Here is a 19108-nt window from a genome sequence, read left to right on the forward strand (position 1 = left end):
TCCTATAAAGAATGGAGTCCCGAAGCATAGTGGTTCGATTCCCAGGCGGGGCGAAACTTTAGGCAAGATTCTTATGTTATAATGCTCTATACCAAAAGCAAGGATTATTATTATTGTCCCCCTACCCTCCCTGCTCAATGTCCAACACAGTCTTGAGTCAATTTGAGATGTAACTCTGGAGCATAAGATGTAACCGTTACAATTAAGTCTGCACTGAGTCTTCAAAGGAGCCACTCATCCGAGGCTGTAGTGACAGTACTCTATACAGCAGTTGTAGTTGACTCATGTACGAGGGAAACTGAAAATATTCAGGCTTCGGGCACCAATGCAAGGAATAAACAAAGCCCAATAACTCTGCCCGCCTTCTAGATCAGATTCCTGAACAAATCACTACAAGCTCAGCCACCGCAATCTGATAAACCTTTGGCTTCACAATCCTCAAATGTGATCAGCTTTTCAAGAGCTGCTGCAAAGTTTGCAGATAAGTTTATAGATAAGTTTCTGGGCTTTTGATGGTCTATCGTATACACATACAGTGGTGGAGGCTCTGTTGGAGGTGGGGTGGTGGTGGGGGTGTGGGGTGATCCTGCACGCTTGTCTGTGTGTGTGTGTCTTTGTGTGTGTGTCTGCCTTTGTGTGTGTATATATGTGTGCATGTGTGTGCGCACGTGTGTGTCTAGAGCTATTTCTTTCAATGAAAAAAACATAGATCAGACTATCCATATCCTGTCAGATGGATTGCTTTTGCATCTGAGAACATTTCTCATAGTTTTAGACTCATGGCATTTTCTTAACATCTAACAACGCAGCATTGCGGAAAACCTTTGAATTTTGGAAAACTATTTGACATAGTTAAGAGGAAGCTTGACACATATATGAGGGAGAATGCTGTAATGCCCAGAGACAAGCTTTACCTACCGCAGGTTTTAGAAGAGTTTACGTCCACAAATACATTATTGTTGCTATTTTAAAAAGCTTTGCCGACAACTAAACCTCAGCCTTACAGACTATTCTCTCATCTAGAGCTCTCAATTCTTCAGACGCTGGCTATACTTTAGCCTGGCTCCGGCCTCCTGCTTTGGCCCTCGTGCCTTCAGTTCTACCATCAGGTATCGACAAACGTTTATGCTGCCCTCAGAATAAAGCCTCTGTAAAGCTTGCATAAGTCTGAGCTGTATAAATCGTATAATCGCCTAAGTCGTACATCTACCCAACTGATATGACTTATGTGAGGTTTACTGTATTTTACAAAGAGCCATTCCAACACCTTACATCTATCTCAATGCTCACCTTCCTGGGAAGAGATGAGTGGCGGCAGGTATTCTGGAATGTAGTCTCTCTCTTCGTTGACTTCCTTGGACCCAGTCTGTGGGAACTGAAGTACATTGTTTTTGCTGACTGGGAATGCCGGGATCTGGTGGGCAAATCCAATGGGCTCGAGATTATGGATATAGTCTTCAAGCTCTGACAGGCTGATTCCCATTAGCTTGAAGGCCTGACCCAGATCATCCAAGGCAGGATCCGTCCGACCGTCTGGTGAGCCGCGAAGAAAGAAAAGGTTTCAGTGACGGCGTTCAACGTCAAGATCAGGGCAACAGCATGGAAGAACATTCTTTTTTAAAGACATAACACTGAAGTGGTGGGTCAATACAGAATGACCCGCAATGCATCAGCCATTGTACTGAATTTTAAGAAACATCATTCAAAATCGACATTTGCAAAGGAAGGAAGAGAGAAAAGAGATCACAAACTGCTTCTGTTGAACCAGTGTGAATGAAGCAAAACAATGGTTCATGATAATACAATAATCTTTACATCTGACATAGTACCTTATCAAATCGCTGAGATAACAACAACAAATTATATTTGTAAAGCGCTTTCACATCGGGAGGACGTCTCAAAGCGCTTTACAGAATATACTGTAAAGTGAATTGACTGTACCGTACATATTATCAGATATTAAATGCAATGGAACAATATATTATTATAAATAATATTTTGAGGGCAAAAGTGGCAGTCAATTTGCACAAAGCAATGTCCCATAAACAGCCATGAAGCGAGTGATCAATTTTATCTGGGGATTGTTGACCAGGACACCTGGGAGATTTTCAAATAGCGTCATGGGATCTTTAACATCTACCTGATCAGGCAGACAGGGCCTCAGTTTAACATCTCTTTTGAAGGATGGGGTGCTTCCGACAATGCTGCACATCTCCAGAAGGAATGCACACATGGGTCTGCCAAATTAAGCACCTTCAGGCTTTTCTCAATATTCCACAACACAACATCAAAGTGTACAACTAATTTATTCTGTGAACGAACGCACCTCATTTTATGCAGTCAACTGGTGTATCAATGAATCTGAAAATCTAAGTGGTAAACGTCACTCAATAAATACAGAGTTAATTCACTCAGGGTTATATTTCCCCCCGCATTTTATTCAATTAAAACTGCTTTTACATCTAACGGAGAACGACACTGTCAAAGACTTTGCAGGATTATGCTGCATTCCAGAGCCAAATGCGTGACCGTTAAATTAGCAATTACGATAATTTGGACTGAAACTCCAATTAAAATTCATGACCTTTCCTCTCAAAGATGTTAAGGAACAGAAATTATTAACTGGCTACAAATTGGAAATGTAAATATTTTTTTTTTACATACGCGCATTATCTTTGTCTTTCAGCGAATTAATTATTCCGTTCTGCCTAGATTGCTTTGGTTTCCAGGAGTCAGTTTCAATTTTTCTCCTTAAATTGTTACACAAGTTAATTAAAGCTGCAGCCCGCCACGTTTGCCCTCAAAATATTCAGGTTTTAATAAGGAAAGGCTCATTTAAAGGTGGCTCCGGTTGAGCGTTTAAAGTTTATAGATAGCGCTTTGAGTTCCTACACCCCGAAACTCTGGAACACTCTTCCTCTATCCCTCCGCCTTGCACCTTCCTTTTTTCCACATCTTCAGGTTTCACCTGTGAAGTGCTTTGATAAGGCGCTACATCAAATGCAAGGATTATTTATTATATATTTTATTATTACCTCCCTGCCTGTTTTCAAACCCTCCTTTCGGTCAGCACATCTGCAACTCGCCTTGCTCCTGTATCAGTTCATTGCTTCCTATTCCTATATAGGCTGTTTGCCTATAAAATTCAGTCACTAAACTTTATCGTATATCCTCCGAAATGTTTTGAGACATCCTTCCAACGTGAATGGTGCTGTTGCAAAACGTAAGGATTATTTTTATTATTATCAAGAATGACATAATTTCTACAACTAAAGCATCAACACAAATACATTCTCCAGTTCAAAAACGCTGCAAACCTTATTAAGATCAATCGCCCAGGGCATTAGATTAAAACAATAACGCAAAAGCAGGTTCATTTAATTAACTTGCTGTGAAGCTCCATTAAGCATTTTCAAACAGACCAGGACCCCTATTCTCGCAAATAGCCAATCCATGTCCAGATAGACTTGGTGCTTTGAAGATAAATGGAAAATGATTTGATTTTTGCCTTCTCAATGCGGCCATCACAAGGATTTATGGCACTGGTGAAAGCGACTAATGGCGACACAGGCATCTCAATAGCAAAAAATTAATCTCTCCAACAACTGTGCAAGTGCCATAACCTGTACTGATATCCTGCCCCCTTATAGACAGCTTCAATGCCCCCCTCTGTAAATCAGACCCATTTAAACTGTTTAACTTCACCATTTGTGCGTTTCAAATCATGACTCCTAAAGCGTGCCTTCGGGGATAATTGTTTGAAGTAGTAACTAAGCTCAACGTTATAAAAAAAGTTCAATTAAGAAAGTTTCCTGAGGCTAAATGTATTGATAATAAGAATCCTTACATTTGATACAGTGCCTTTCATGTCTTAAAGTGCTTCACAGGATATACTGCACTGTAAAGTGAAGTCACTGTATTTTGTAGGCAAATGTAGCAGCCAACTTGCACACAGAAACATCCCTCAACCACCTATGAAACTATGATTTAAATGGCCAAAGTTATAAGACGTCTCAGAGTGCTTCACAGGAATTACTATGAAATGGAGTGATTGTGTATTTGTAGGCAAATGCAGTAGCACAACAACAACAACTTAATTTATATAGCGCCCTCCACGCCGGATGGCGTCTCAGAGCGCTTCACAGTAACGGAGCCCGGGGCTGAGCCAGGGGGAGGGGGAGGAAGGTGACCAAAGGCGCGGTCGAAAAGAAAGGTCTTCAGCTGAGACCTGAAAATGGGAAGGGAGGGAACGAGGCGAAGGGAGTGAGGAAGGGAGATCCAGAGCCTCGGGGCATAGTGGCTGAAGGTACGGCCGCCGAGGGTGGAGCGGAGGACTCGGGGGACGAGGAGGAGGCCAGATCCGGTGGAACGAAGGCAACGGTTCACAATTGTGCACACAAGGTCCCACAAACAGCTTCAGAGTGAATGACAGATTTTATTTGGGAGATTTTGGTCAGGACATTGAATGAAACTCCCTTCTCTTTTCGAATAGCACTGTGGGATCGTTAACGTTCACCTAAACAGTCAGACAGGACCTGTTTAATATCTCATCCGAAGGACAGCGCCTCCAACCCTGCCACACACCCCAGCGCTGGAGTGTCAGCTTAGTCTATGTGTTATTAGACAACACAGTACATAATTTGCACCACCCAATTCATTTCCAATCGGGGTGAATTCTCCCTCAATCTTTCTGCAATGCCCGCTCCTTCCCATTTTCCAGATCACACCTGAAGACCTTCTTCTTCCACCATGCTTACGCTCAGCTTCTCCCTCCCCTTAGCTCGGCGTTGGGCTCCGCCACTGTTATGTGTTCTAAGACGCTACCCTGCTTGAAGGGCACTATATAAATCCAAATTGTTGCATTTGCATTTATTCTGCACCAATTCTGCATCAACAGTCCCTTGATGAAGTGACACAATCATGCAACTCTACGTAAAGAAATGTCTTCTGATTTCACTACTAATAGGTGTAGTTATTTAGTTATCAATGTTAGTATTGTAAGATATGCTGTGTAGGTCTCAAGCAGCCAGGGGTTGCCATTAGCAATATATAATAATAATAATAATAATAATAATTTTTGCATTTGATATAGCGCTTTTCACGTCGGGAGGACTTCACAGAACACACTGTAAAGTGAATTGACTGTATATTTGTGGGCAAACGCGGCAGCCAATTGCGCACAGCAATGTCCCACAAACAGTCGTAGATTGAAAATGACCAATTTATTAGTGTTTTGGGTTTTGGAGGGATTATTATTAGGCTCTGTGTGGAGTAAGGAAACTTGCCCAAGGTTTCGCCCTCTGCCTGGAATTGAACTCAGGTCTCTCACTTGCAAAGCGAGTGCTCTAACCACTGAGCTACAGGACTCCACAGGACTTCCATATGGGGTGGAAGCCCGTGGCTACAGGAGTTCAGGATCAGTGTGGAAGGAGTCACAGCGTGAATCTCAGGAGACACAAACGTGAATATCCATGTTATGGATGTAGAAATCCTGGACCTGACTAAGCAAGTTGCCAATGTTGTATATAAAACTCACATTGGTCACATCAGTCGGGACCATAACATTTTATATGACTTACGCAAAGTCTGAGTTGCAGGCAAACTGTATAAATCATAAAAAATCTGATTTAATCAATATTCCACACTGCGCATGTGTAATTCAATGCAGCCAGTAAGTGCGCGTGTGGTGATGTGTCAAGACTACGTTTCCCGTGATTCAATGCCGTCTTGACCCATCGCCGCATGCACACTTAATGGCAAGTTAAAGAATCACAAGAAATGAAGCTCTTCTGCACATGCTTTGACGGATCAAGACCGAGTTTCGTGCGAATCAAGGCGGCCAGTAAGTGCACATATGTCATCGGATCAGGATGTCATTTCCCGCGATTCAATGCATGGGTGAATGTACTACTTATTCGATTTATAATGGTAAGACTTCTGTGAGTTTTACTGTACTGCAGCAAGAACTAGTGTAGGCCTGTAGCAACAAGGGATTAGTGTTGCTGAACCTTCCTGCAGGAGACCGTGGTCAGTCACAGTGTGAATGGAGGTTTGGGAAGGTGCGAGCGAAACAGCACAGAAAGTGCCCATTCACCCAACTAGTGCAACGTACCAGGAGAGAGGGAGGGTGGGTGGTATGGATGGACTGTGCAAAGAACCAGCGAGGGAGGGGGTATGCCGAGAGAAAGAGGGAGGAGGGATTGTGGATGATGGGAGATATGTAGAGGGAAGGAGGGAATGTGCACAAAGAGGGAGGGTGGAATGGAGGACGTGTGCGAGGAGGGAGAGAGCATGGACAGGGAGGAAAGGGATGGTACTCCGAGGGATAGAGGGAATGTGGAAAAATGGCTATGTGTGGATGGAGTTTGGAGTTTGTGAGGGAGGGAGTGTAGCATTAGTACATGAGTGTGAATGAGTCTATGTGCAAGTGAGCATGTGTGCACACGAGTGAGTGACTGTGTGTATAAGAGTGAGTATGTGTATGATTATGAGTGTGCATGTGAATGTGTGTATGTGCATGAGCGACTGTGTGTATATGCATGAGAGTGAGTGACTGTATAGATGTGCTTGAGAGTGAGTCAGTGTATGTTTACATGCATGAGAGTGAGTAGTGTGTATATACATGAGTGTGTATGTATGTGCGTGAGTGAGTGAGTGAAAATGTGTGTGAGTGTGTGTATGTGCATAAGTGTGTAAGTGTGTGTCTGTATATGAGTATGAGAGTAAATGTGTGCTTGTATGTGTGCATGAGAGTGAGTGAGTCGTGTCTGAGCGACAAGGAGGGTCTGAGTGAGTTGTGTTGGCAGCGTGGCATGCGGGCTGAGCATGTGAGTGAGTGCGTGTATGTCCATGTGAGTGAATGTGCATGTGAGGGAGTATGTGCATGTGCATAAGTGAGTGTGTGCAAACGAGTGAGTGTGAATGTTCATGAGTGAGTGTGAGTGTGTCGGTGTGTATGTGCATGTGAGTGTATGGGCATGTGAGTGAGTGAGTGTGCATGTGAGTGAGTGATGGTGCATGTGAGTAAGTAAATGAGTGAATCTGCATGTGAGTAAGTAAATGAGTGAGCGAGTGAGTGAGTGAACAGTCAGTCAGTGAGTCGTGCTGTGTTACGGCAGGTATGGTGTCTATCTGTGTGTGTGCCTGTCTATGTGTGTGCCTGTGTGAGGGTGTGTGTGAGGGTGTGTGTGTGTGAGGGGGTGTGTGTGTGAGGGTGTGAGGGTGTGTGTGTGTGAGGGGGTGTGTGTGTGAGGGGGTGTGTGTGTGAGGGTGTGTGTGTGTGAGGGTGTGTGTGTGTGTGTGAGGGTGTGTGTGTGAGGGGGTGTGTGTGAGGGGGTGTGTGTGAGGATGTGTGTGTGTGTGAGGGTGTGTGTGTGAGGTTGTGTGTGAGGGTGTGTGTGTGAGGGTGTGTGTGAGGGTGTCTGTGAGGGTGTGTGTGTGAGGGTGTGTGTGTGTGAGGGTGTGTGTGAGGGTGTGTGTGTGTGAGGGTGTGTGTGTGAGGGTGTGTGTGTGAGGGTGTGTGTGTGAGGGTGTGTGTGAGGGTGTGTGTGTGTGTGAGGGTGTGTGTGTGTGTGTGAGGGTGTGTGTGTGTGTGTGGGGGTGTGTGTGTGAGGGGTGTGTGTGTGTGAGGGTGTGTGTGTGTGAGGGTGTGAGGGTGTGTGTGTGTGTGGGGGTGTGTGTGTGTGAGGGGGTGTGTGTGAGGGTGTGTGAGGGTGTGTGTGTGAGGGTGTGTGTGTGTGTGAGGGTGTGTGTGTGTGTGTGAGGGTGTGTGTGTGTGAGGGTGTGTGTGTGTGGGGGGGGTGTGTGAGGGTGTGTGTGTGAGGGTGTGAGGGTGTGTGTGTGTGTGTGGGGGGGGGGTGAGTGTGAGGGTGTGTGTGTGGGGGTGTGTGTGAGGCGGTGTGTGTGTGTGTGTGAGGGTGTGTGTGTGTGGTGTGTGAGGGTGTGTGTGTGTGAGGGTATGTGTGTGAGGGTATGTGTGTGAGGGTGTGTGTGTGTGTGAGGTGTGTGTGTGTGTGTGAGGGTGTGTGTGTGTGTGTGTGTGAGGGTGTGTGTGTGTGTGTGTGTGAGTGAGGGTGTGTGTGTGAGGGTGTGTGTGTGTGAGTGTGTGAGGGTGTGTGTGAGGGGGTAATGTACTCACACAGCTCGCTGTAGCGGTGGCAGCCCCTGGACAACTGCTCCACGTAGCGGCCCAGCACGTCGGTGAGGATGTCGCAGGCCGTCACCTGCACCGAGTCCCAGCCCAGAGCCTGACAGATCTGCGCCACCGACACCCGCAGCAGCGCCCGCCCGTAACTCTCGCTCATTGTCACGGGCCGCGCGGGGCCTCGTCTCCCTCTCTCCCCCTCTCTCTCCCGCTCTCTCCCTCTCCCTCTCGGGTCCCCCGTCCGCCGGTCCTGGAAACCGTTGACCGTTAATTTTCGAACCCAATTCAAAACGAGAAGACACCGCGACGCGGCCGCGGCCCTCGGCGGGACATGGCTCCTCTTTCCTCACTCCCCTCTCTCCCCCCTCACTCTCTCTCTCTCTCTCGCTCTCTCTCCCCCCCCCACCCTCTCACTCTCTCTCTATCTCTCTCTCCCTCTCGCTCGCTCACTCACTCCAGAGCCGCCATTTTCCTCCCGCCTCCCGCGGTCGGTCGGGTCGGGTCGGTCGGTCCTCCGAGCCAGACGTGACTAAATCGAGCGAGCGCCGAGCAATCCACCCACCCATCCATCCATCCATCCATCCATTGATCGTGGGTCGATGAATCACGCCTGCCTTGGAGGACTGGGAGGACCAAGTGGCAGAGTGCCCAGAATCCTTGCTGGATGGCTGGGGGAGTGTTTGCGGGGTGGGGGGTTCCTGGTTGGCTGTGGCTGGGTGGGTTGCTGGGTGGGGGGGGGTTGGGTTGCTGGATGGCTGGGTGGGGGGGTTGGGGTGCTGGGGTGGGGGGGGTTGGAGTACTGGATGGCTGGGTGGGGGGTGGGGTGCTGGGTGGGGGGGGTGGGGTGCTGGATGGCTGGGTGGGGGGGGTGGAGGCTGGATGGCTGGGTGGGGGGGGGTGGGGTGCTGGATGGCTGGGTGGGGGGGGTGGAGAGCTGGATGGCTGGGTGGGGGGGGTGGGGAGCTGGATGGCTGGGTGGGGGGGTGGGGAGCTGGATGGCTGGGTGGGGGGGTGGGCAGCTGGATGGCTGGGTGGGGGGGGTGGGGTGCTGGATGGCTGGGTGGGGGGGGTGGGGAGCTGGATGGCTGGGTGGGGGGGGGTGGGGAGCTGGATGGCTGGGTGGGGGGGGTGGGGAGCTGGATGGCTGGGTGGGGGGGTGGGGTGCTGGATGGCTGGGTGGGGGGGTTGGGTGCTGGATGGCTGGGTGGGGGGTAGCTCTGAGACGCTACCCTAGGTGGAGGGGCGCTATATAAATGCAAGTTCGTTAATCATCCTCCCTGTTCCACAATCGGCGGCCAGGCTTTCAGCCACTACACCCCGAAACTTTGGAACTTTCTCCCTCAATCCCTCCTTCCCCATTTTCAGATCATGCCTGAAGACCTTTTTATTCAACCGTGCTTATGGTCACCTCCTCCCTCAACCTGGTTCGGTTAGTCTCCACCACTGTTAAGCACTCCGCGATGCTACCGTGTGTGAAGGGGCTATATAAACGCAAGTTGTGGTGGTTCCTCATTCAGTGTATAACCCCCCAGGCAGGTATTGTATATTCCATATAATGGAATTTCCATCCATAAATGGCTTGTATGGAACTCCGTTTGGTTTGGATATTCTTACGCATGGAGATTGTTTCCACATGTGACAAGTTATATTTGTGTAGCACCTTCCACATCTGGAGGGAGTCTCAAGGGCTGGACAATCAGGTATTGGGACCCGAGTAGGGGGTTGGGATCAGAAGTGTAGAGCAGGGAGGGTAGAGATAATAGGGTGACCGAAACATGGTCGAAGAGAAGGGTCTCGAAAAGTACTTTGAAAGAGGCAAGGGAGGGAGCAAGCCTGTTCGGAGTGACCTGCAGCTTGTGGAAGGAAGAGTTGGGAAAGCCGACAAGCAGGGAGTCGCAGCCGACTGCATGTAACAAATTCATGGATGAGGATCTCGACGGCTGAGGGGAGAGACAGTGGTGAAGCCGGGCAATGTTGCGGAGGTAGAGGAAGGCAGAACAAGTCATGGATGGATGAGGGGTAGAAAGGATAATTGAGGGTCAAGCAAGACGCCAAAGTTCCGGACTGGCTCAGTGAGGTGGAATGTGCATCCCTGGATGGTGAACGCTACTGTCAGGACAACAGTGGTCCTGGAGTCGAAGGTGATCAAACAAACAAAAAAAAAATCAGTGATTGTGAAGCGTAATCAAATCTTACGAACAGTCCAACATTTCGAAACATATCAATTAGAACTCTCTTAAACACGAATAAAACTGCAACAGGTGATTAACTTGTAGGATTTTTATTGTAGTATAATTTACAAACGGTGGAAGATTTGCACAAAATGTCCGAGTATGATTTTTCTTCCAACAGCAAGAGGTTTTGGATCATTTCCAATGAACTAGTTTCCTTCTGCATTATCTTCTTACCTGCAGAATCAATACAGAAAGTCAGCAGGTGGAGAAGACACATTTTAAAAATCACATCAAACTGAGACACACTCAGGAATGGAGAATCTGAATTAGTTTTTCATTTGGACTATAACGTTTAAGCCGCAAGTATTATTTGAAAACAGTAAATGTATGTGAAATTTCTAAAAACAAATGAGCCACTAGTACTTTTAATGAAAAACATTGCTCCATTCATTTGGCTATCAGTGTTAGAAAGTTGTAACTCAACAGTTGTACTGGCTCAGAGTTCAAATCCAACTAAAGTTGCAATGGACAATGTATTTTCAACTCCTTCCTTCAATGACATGAATCAAATGGGTTTTGAGCCTCAAGAGAACTTGTGAGGTTAACTGCAGTGTAGCAGAGTAAACAGGAACAGCAACAGGCCATTCAGCCACTTGAACCTGTTCCGCCATTCTATTAGATCATGGCTGATCTGGACCTCAACTCCATTTACTCGCCTTTGCTCCATATCCCTTGAAGCCCTTCCCTAACAAAAATATATCCACCTCAGTCTTGAAAAATGGATATTATAAAGAGATATTAAGCAAAGCTCTCGTATGGTGATGGCTCAGCCTCCAGAAGCTCACTTGACTACCCTTCGGAGTCGAGAGAGGAATTTTCCAGGCAAAATCTCTTCGCCCTACATCCGAATTGACCTTTGGGTTTCTTGGGGGGGGGGGGGTGGGGCAGTTGCATCCCCCAGGAACTAGAAAAGATGCATATGTGTGAGGAAGGTGGAGTGAGGGGTATCTCCTAGGACTTGATGGCCTTCCAAGTCTTTTTCGTTCCTTCACATCTAAAATCTAAAATGGTAATGCATTGGATGTGGTTGCTACTTGTTGACTGCAGCGTACATTCAGTACGTAGAAAACGTCACATTTTGTCTTTGTATCTGTGCTACCATACAAGCATCAGGGCGAAGCGTTACCTCTTTATTGGGACCAACAAATGACGCAGCAAGCTCATTCCCTTGTTATGGTGCAGGAGAAAGAATGGAAACGATCATTTATGAAGCTGGACATGCAAAATCAGTCATGCCACCAAATGGCCAAAGTAAATCCACACAGTGAGAAAGCCTCAAGCAAAACAACAACAACAAAAAGCACAAGCGCAAAGCTAGACGTGCAATTCAGCCACAAGAGAATAGTTTAAACCCGTAAATGTTATGTTTCTGGAAGGGGCATTTCTCAAATAGGACATCTAGCCGTCAGCAGGGAAAAAGTTTAGACCTGATTTAAAGCAACAAGTCAAAAAAGCACAACAGAAAATCAAAATCCTGAAATTCCTCATCGTTTTGAGCTGAGTTTTAATTTGGAAGACAAATTTGGAATGCAAATTTAAGATTTCTTAAATTCCAAACAATCATACATTTTAAAATAACGAATTAAAGTGAAGACAGACGTGAGAGATTTCAGGCCTTGGATGTAGTCACACAAATGCTGCGGAATGCAATCAGCGGATGCACTTTTTACAAGCTAGGTTAAACAATATGGGTTCCACTACTCGCTAGCTCCATGAAGTCTTAAGAGAAAAATTACACTGAATAAGAGGTAATACATTTTCGATCCAGATCGTTTTCAATGACATTACAAAAAGGGGACATGGGAGTGAACATAAGGTAAAAATAATCTCAAAGTTCACATGGTCTGTCTGTGCGGTGTCCTCTTCCTTCCCTGCACCATTATCATCACGCTCCAAAGCAAAGCATATTGAAATTCTATATAATAATATTTGCATTGATATTGTGCCTCATCATGTCGTCGAGACGTCTCAAAGCATTTCACAGACTATATCTCAAAGTAAATTGACTGTATTTTGTGGGCGAAATATTACATAATATATACAACTAATATTAAATTAGAGCAATTTAATACAGTCAATGCACCTTGAACCACGTTTCTAAAGTACCCATCCACCCTGGACCATATCAATAGAGCTTTGAAGTTTTCAAATTGACAAAGATCATAGTTCAGTACTTTGCCCAGAATACAGGCTCAACGCTGAGAACACTCACCTGCTGGATCATCTCGTCAAAGTCACAGAAATTTCCTTACATTACAGTAATACCTTGCATTTGCACAGCACCCTTCATACAGGGGTAGTGTCTCGGAGCACTTAACAATAGCATGGATGCTTGAGCTGGAGTGGGAGTGTTGGCGTTAAGCTGAACAATACAAAAGTACTATATTGACTAGATGGATTGCCTCCTTCAGCCATCACCTGAACAATTCGAACAAAAGTAATGAAGAGGGCTATGGTTTTCTTGAGATTTTTAAGATTACTTTTCAATTCCAAGTTACAATAGGGCAATGGCCAAAAACCTTTATCTCATGTTCCTGAAGGTTGTAACTCGAAATTTGCAAACCGTACAAGTTGTTGAGTGCGACTATTTTAAATAATGTCAAAGGTATAACAGCAAAAGTATGAGTAAAATTACGGTTTACCTTCGAAAAAAAATTAAATAAACTCCCAATGGTTTCTCAGTCTTCCCCCCCACCCCCCACTCAAACTTGTTGACTTATGCCAATTTTTTATGAGCTCCAGGCTAGTTTAGCTGTTACTTCTTCCAAGAATCTTTCACAGCTGTACAGACATCACAATCCACTAGCGGTACTTACAGAGCAGCAGCACCAGAGATGATCTCAATAAGCTCCTTAGTAATGACGGCTTGCCGGGTGCGGTTGAATGACAACGTCAGCTTGTCAATAATTTCAGCTACGGAAAAACAACAAGGCCAGTAAGATATGGCATTTCAGTTTTCTCTAATGAAGCCTGAAAATCAGGTGTTTGGATTTACACAACAGCATAGTTAAAAGTCTATATTAGGCACTTGTGCAGAGGAGGGGGAAAAAAAGGCGTTCAAAACAGAATAGAATCTACAGCAACAATACAGCCTGCTTCCTCTTCGACAGCACTTTCAGTCACCCTCCCTGCCCTCCAACCCTCTTTCCCCACAGCCCTGCAATGGTTTCCTTTTCAAGTACCTATCCAATTCCCTTTTGAAAGTTATTATCGACTCTGCTTCCACCGCCCTTTCAGCCAGTGCATTCCAGACCGTAACTAATTCTTTTGTCTTCTTAAATTTTAAGACAAAATGCTCCAGAGGCTAAGACTGGGTGGAGTTGTGAGGCTCAGGGACAAGAAGCCTACCGGCTTTCCTTTTCAAGTGCACATCAGTGTTCCTAAGAAAATGCATCTCAAAATTGAACCAAAAGAATTCTTACAAGCATTTTTGCTGGCGCTGTCCATAGCTGTCATCCTAGCACTCTGCTCACTGGTAGTTGACTCTTTTAAGGTGTAGTATATGGTGTTCACCAATGCAAACTCTTGGTAGTTCCTTAAAACATCAGCATCAATGTCATCATAAATCCCAATGTTTTCTAGGGAGGAGAAATAAATCACAAGTTATTAACAACTGGAGCATCAAAAACAGTAGAGTCGCACAGAACCCTCCTCTTCAACGGTGTCTTCGGCCAACCACCTAGCCCTACCCTCCCTGCCTCCACCCCTCCTGATCCAACCCCCAGCTTGGATCTAAATCCCTGACTGTCCAGCGTCTTGGGATGTACTCCTAATGTGAAAGGTGCTGTGTAAATGTAATTTGTTATTGTTGCTGCAAGAGGTGACTGCAGTAGTCCTCGGTATTTGAAGAATGATCCTCTACACCTTATCTGACTTATCTGCTGGACTGACTGCCTTGCTCAGCCCGCTGACAGGAACGCAGCAACTTACCAGAATTTGCAACAGTCTCAAAGGAGAAGATTGGTTTCTCCTCAGTCTTGTAGGAGATCACAGATCTAAAGACAGAAACAGGATTGGCTTCAGCCGACTTTTAACGATAGGAACTAAAACGTTGCAGGGACTGCACTTCAAGTCTAATCTATCACTGTTCGGCACGTTTGTTGTACACCTACTTGAAAGCACCACAAAAAGGTGAGGATGAAATGCAAACAAAGCCCTTAGAGGGGGCAGCGCACCGCAAAATGCTTACCCAAATTTGTTAAACAGGATAGAAGCTTTATCAAACTCAAAGCCAGCGCTTAGAAGTTCGTTGGCAATGATTGAAGCATCCCCAAAGGTTGGTGGTTTGCGTCCAATTTCCTTGAACAGTACCAGGAAGCGAGCCTCAAAGTTCCTGCAAAGCCAAAGCAAAATAGTCAAGCTATCCCCTTGCCTCTACGTGCCTGGTTCCGGCCTCTTGCTTGTCCCTCGTGCCCTCCATTCCACCATCAGTGGCCATGCTTTCAGCCACTACGCCATGAAACTCTGCAGCACTCTCCCTCTGTCCCTCCACTTTGCCCCCTCCTTCCCCATATTCAGGTTATGCACGAAGACCCTTCTCTTCGACTATGCCTAAGTTTCCCCCACCCCACAAGGTCGGGGTCGTGCTCCGCCACTGTCAAAAGCTCTGGGACATTACCCAGCGTGAAGGCTGCTATATAAATGCAGGTTGTTGTTATTAATTTGTAGTTAAGTTTTGCCCAAATCTAAGGGTTCATTAATAAACGTTAGTGTAACAAAAACTAAATTAGAGCTCCAGCTTCCAAAGTACCTATCAAATCAAGAAAAAAAATCTTCATTGTCATGGCGGCTTACAATATCAGACGTTTACCTGTTTTACAATCTAAACGAAAGATTCCACCATCAGAAAGGCAAATGATTCAGAAACACATGAGATTTAACCTGCCCATCTGGATGGGTGTAACTGATGAGCATAATCCGCTGTGCATTTCCAGCATTTCTTGCTTTTATTAAAGGAGAAGTATTTTGTTTTTTAAATTGCATCTCCGCCTCAGAAACTCGTCTTGCAATCGAGAGCAGCTGGGTTTGGTTCCCGATCAGGACGAAACCTTAGGCAAGTTTCCTTACTCCACGCACTTCTGTTTATCCAGCAGTAAGTAGGAACCTGGTTGTTAGTCAATTGGTGGATCACTTTCTGGGGGTAATAATCCCTTCAAAATAAATTAAATAATAATTTGGTCACTCAATCCATGACTGTTTGTGGGACGCTGCTGTGCGCAATTGGCTGCCAGATTCGGCCCACAAAATACACTGTCAATTCACTTTACAGTAACGCGTTATATCAAATGCAAGGAATATTATTATTATTGAGTGGGGGCACAACTCTAAACTGGACATGACAGCCCAACCTTGCGCCCTCTCCAAAATATCTCATGTGCTCTGCTTCCAAATTTTGAAAGTGTGAACAACAATACTTTAAAAAGACCCTCCAATATGTCTGCAGACTCACAGTGGATACATACCTGTACAGCAGACTTCTCAACTTATCACCAACAGTAACAATCTTGACATCCTTGCCGGCATCTATCAACTGTTTGAGCTCACTCCTCATTCTTCTGGCAATAGAACCGTGGATACCCCCACAAAGACCACGGTCAGAGGATACACCGATGATCAAGTGCTTGGGCTTGTCTTCAGGGGACTGAATTTCTGCTTTTTCATACATAGCTTAAAGAAAGTGGGAATAAAAGCAAAATGTAATGATTCGGAACGTGTGCATTAGCAGCAAAGATACTTTTCTAATGACTTATCCAGCAATAATACACTGGGAAAATGACTTTCAACCTCCAGGGGAAAGAGGGTGCCAGGTAGAGGGATTTGGGGGGGGAAGAGAGTAAGGCTTTGGGCGTAGTGGCTGAAAGCGCAGCCGCTAATGGTGCAGTGGAGGAGACGAGGAACAAGGAAGGAAGCCAGAGCCAGCCGAGCGGAGGCAGCGTGTAGCGCAGTGTGGAGAAAGCAGGTCAGAAAGGTTGGGAGGTGCCAGGGCATAAAGGGAGTTGTGGACGAGTGAGAGGATACTGAAATTGATCCATTCTGTGATGATTACCATACCTAGAGCTCCGGTTCCATAAACTCTTGCTGGTTTCAGGTCTCTCTCAGCCCTTGCATACTTGGCAGCGGCCACCATTTTCATGGATTGGGTGATCTTGTGAATGTTTTTGATGGACTTCAAACGCCTGGTAACTTAAGATAGACAAAAATTCATTAAACCACTGTCTTTTACTGGAGAACCCTTTTTCTCTTTTCGAATGTGCTGCGGGATCTTTGATGTCCACCTGAGCAGGCAGACAGGCCGTCTCATCTGAAGGGCACCACCTGAGACAATGCAGTGCTGTAGGAACACTGCATCAGAGTGTCAGCTTAATATCTTCAAAATACAATTTGGTTCAAAATCCTGTGTGGGGCTTCAGCCCACAACCTTCTTACTCAGAGGCAAGAGTGCTACAGTGTGGACTTACAACAACAACAACAACAAGATTCCATTTATAAAGCGCCTTTCACGTCAGGAGGACGTCCCAAGGCGCTGAAACTTAGCCACTGGACAACCTCTAATGTGAAGTGCATCATAATATTTGAACCTCATAATAAGGCTGCTTCAAGGATATCATTAAATATTTTGCACTTTGTGGGTACAGCTAGGTGAGCAAGAAAGATAATAACAATAATTGCATTTGATATAGCACCTTATCATATAGCTAGACATCACCAAGTGTTTTGGTACATGATTTTAGTGTAGTTAGTATGTGCATTTTGTAGGTGAAAGCGGCAGCCAATTTGCACACAGCCAAGTCCCCAAAACAGCCATGCATCAATGACCAATTTTATCTGGAGGATTGTTGGTCACTGCACCAGACGATACCAGACTTTACAACTAACTTCTGAGAAAAAAGGTATAGGATGTTGAGCTTACAAGGAAGAACACTGCCAAGGGTGAAAAGAATGAATGGAGAAGCTGAGATAATTATAATATAATAATAATACAACCTAAATTAAAACTAATTTGCCAATTAACTTGGAAAGACAAGATGACAAATCCTGTATGCACCCTATTCAAAAAGATTAACAGGAGTAAAGACTTCAATTTATAACACAAGGGGCCTGTAGTGAAAATCAGGATACTTACTGTCTTTCAGAGTTGCCATGTTTCGGACTTGGACCCTGTAATAGAATTAAAACTGAATGAATCTCAGCAAAGTACCGAGTGTGGATTGGGAGTAGGAAGATGAGAGAAAAAGAGGCGAAATAATGCATCAAAAGAATCATTTCGACTATTACATGAAGAATTACACCACAGAATCAGTAATACGAATCCTTGGGTTTGATATGGCGCCTTTCCGGGTCATTGAGACATCTCAAAGTGCTTCACAGAACATACTGTAGAGTACCACCGTTCACGATCCCCGACTGTTTGTGGGACGCTGCTGTGCGCAATTGGCTGCCCCGTTTCCCACGCGAGACACACGGTCACTTTACCGTATATCCTGTATATATCCTGTGGAGTCCTGTAGCTCAGTGGTTAGAGCACTCGCTTTGGAAGCGAGAGACCTGAGTTCAATTCCAGGCAGAGGGCGAAACCTCGGGCAAGTTTCCTTACTCCACACAGAGCCTAATAATAATCCCTCCAAAACCAAAACAATAATAAATTGGTCATTTTCAACCCGCGACTGTTTGTGGGACATTGCTGTGCGCAATTGGCTGCCGCGTTCGCCCACAAATATACAGTCAATTCACTTTACAGTGTGTTCTGTGAAGCGCTTTGGGACGTCCTCCCGACGTGAAAAGCGCTATATCAAATGCAAGGATTATTATTATTATTATTATTATCCTACGAAGCGCGCTCCGAGACGTCTCAAAAGCCCCGATAAGGCGCTGGATCAAATGCAAAGCATTCCGGTCACCGTCGTCGGGAAGGAGACCAAAGTTTGGCCGACGGTCACCGCGGGCTCTCTCGTTGGGTGTCGTAATGACCGGAGCGAGAAACGAGTAACGCCGGCGGGTCCCGTTCGCGCTCGACGCCGCCCGCGCCCCTACGGCGCCTTCGGGACGCCTCGCAGGAGACGACCGTGGAAGCGCAGCGACTGGGTGCTCCGTGGGCACAACGAGCATTATATGTGTGTGTGTGTGTGTAAATATATATCTATACACACACACAAATTATTATTACACACACACATATATATCCACACAGTCACTCCCCTTGACGGCGTATCCCGTGAAGCGCTTTGAGGCGTCTCGAAGACGTGATCAGGCGCTGTGTCAAACGCCAGGAATATTATTATTATTATTATTATTATTATTATGATTCATGTCCCCCCCCTCAGGGCCTGAGGAGCGGCTGCAGCCTGACTGACAGGCCCCGGGGTCACCTCCGCTCGGGCTCCGGCGCCTCAGTCACGCCTTAAACCCCCTTCCCTTCAAGCGGAAAGAAGGGCCTCTTTCCCCCCCACCCACCCGCCGACTCTCCCCCGTTACCATTGGGGCTGGAAGATCAGGACGCTCGTTCTCGCCAACATGGTGACACCTCCCGCCGCCGCCGCCGCCGCTGCTGCTGAAGGTCAGACCGCCGCCACTGCGCCTGCGCCGAAACCTTCCCGCCACGTGACCGGCGCGCGCGCGCCAGCCGGAGCGAGCGTGACGGCCGCCGGGAAACGTGGTTCATCGGACCCCCACCCCGCGCGCCTTGATCCGCGCGGCGTCAGTCAGACTACAACTCCCGCCATGCCCCTCGCGC

At 46.3% G+C, this 19108-nt stretch overlaps 2 protein-coding genes across 3 annotated transcripts in view; both read right to left on the bottom strand.

The window, feature by feature from the left end:
* The window catches only part of taf3 (TAF3 RNA polymerase II, TATA box binding protein (TBP)-associated facto), a 114645-nt gene extending 106136 nt beyond the window's left edge, over positions 1–8509 (bottom strand). The window contains exons 1-2 of the mRNA XM_042335462.1: positions 8138–8509; positions 1291–1533 (exon numbers count right to left, since the gene is read on the bottom strand). Coding sequence (XP_042191396.1) covers positions 1291–1533; positions 8138–8303 — 409 coding nt within the window. The 5' untranslated portion in view covers positions 8304–8509. The remainder of the gene's footprint in view (positions 1–1290; positions 1534–8137) is intronic.
* A 1902-nt stretch (positions 8510–10411) lies between these two features.
* atp5f1c (ATP synthase F1 subunit gamma) lies at positions 10412–18962 on the bottom strand. Of its 2 annotated transcripts, NM_001292901.1 has the most exon segments (9): positions 10412–10551; positions 13194–13290; positions 13800–13955; positions 14308–14372; positions 14567–14710; positions 15840–16044; positions 16429–16560; positions 17501–17535; positions 18850–18954. In NM_001292901.1, coding segments are annotated over 9 exon segments (879 nt in total). In that variant the 5' UTR covers positions 18891–18954; the 3' UTR covers positions 10412–10547.
* Positions 18963–19108: the final 146 nt, after the last annotated feature.

This window comes from Callorhinchus milii, unplaced genomic scaffold (genome assembly GCF_018977255.1).
Source record: "Callorhinchus milii isolate IMCB2004 unplaced genomic scaffold, IMCB_Cmil_1.0 Scaffold5, whole genome shotgun sequence".
In the NCBI taxonomy this organism is placed as follows: Eukaryota; Metazoa; Chordata; class Chondrichthyes; order Chimaeriformes; family Callorhinchidae; genus Callorhinchus; species Callorhinchus milii.

Bases quoted from the DNA above. Each gene is read 5' to 3' on its own strand.
- atp5f1c (XM_007907655.2), bottom strand. From the start codon at position 18,890: ATGTTGGCGAGAACGAGCGTCCTGATCTTCCAGCCCCAATG. The intron at 14,711-15,839 runs GTATGTATCCAC...TTGGCTTTGCAG, and splicing joins TTGAGAAGTCTGCTGTACAG to GAACTTTGAGGCTCGCTTCC. The intron at 14,373-14,566 runs GTAAGCATTTTG...TTCTGTCTTTAG, and splicing joins ATCCTGTTTAACAAATTTGG to ATCTGTGATCTCCTACAAGA.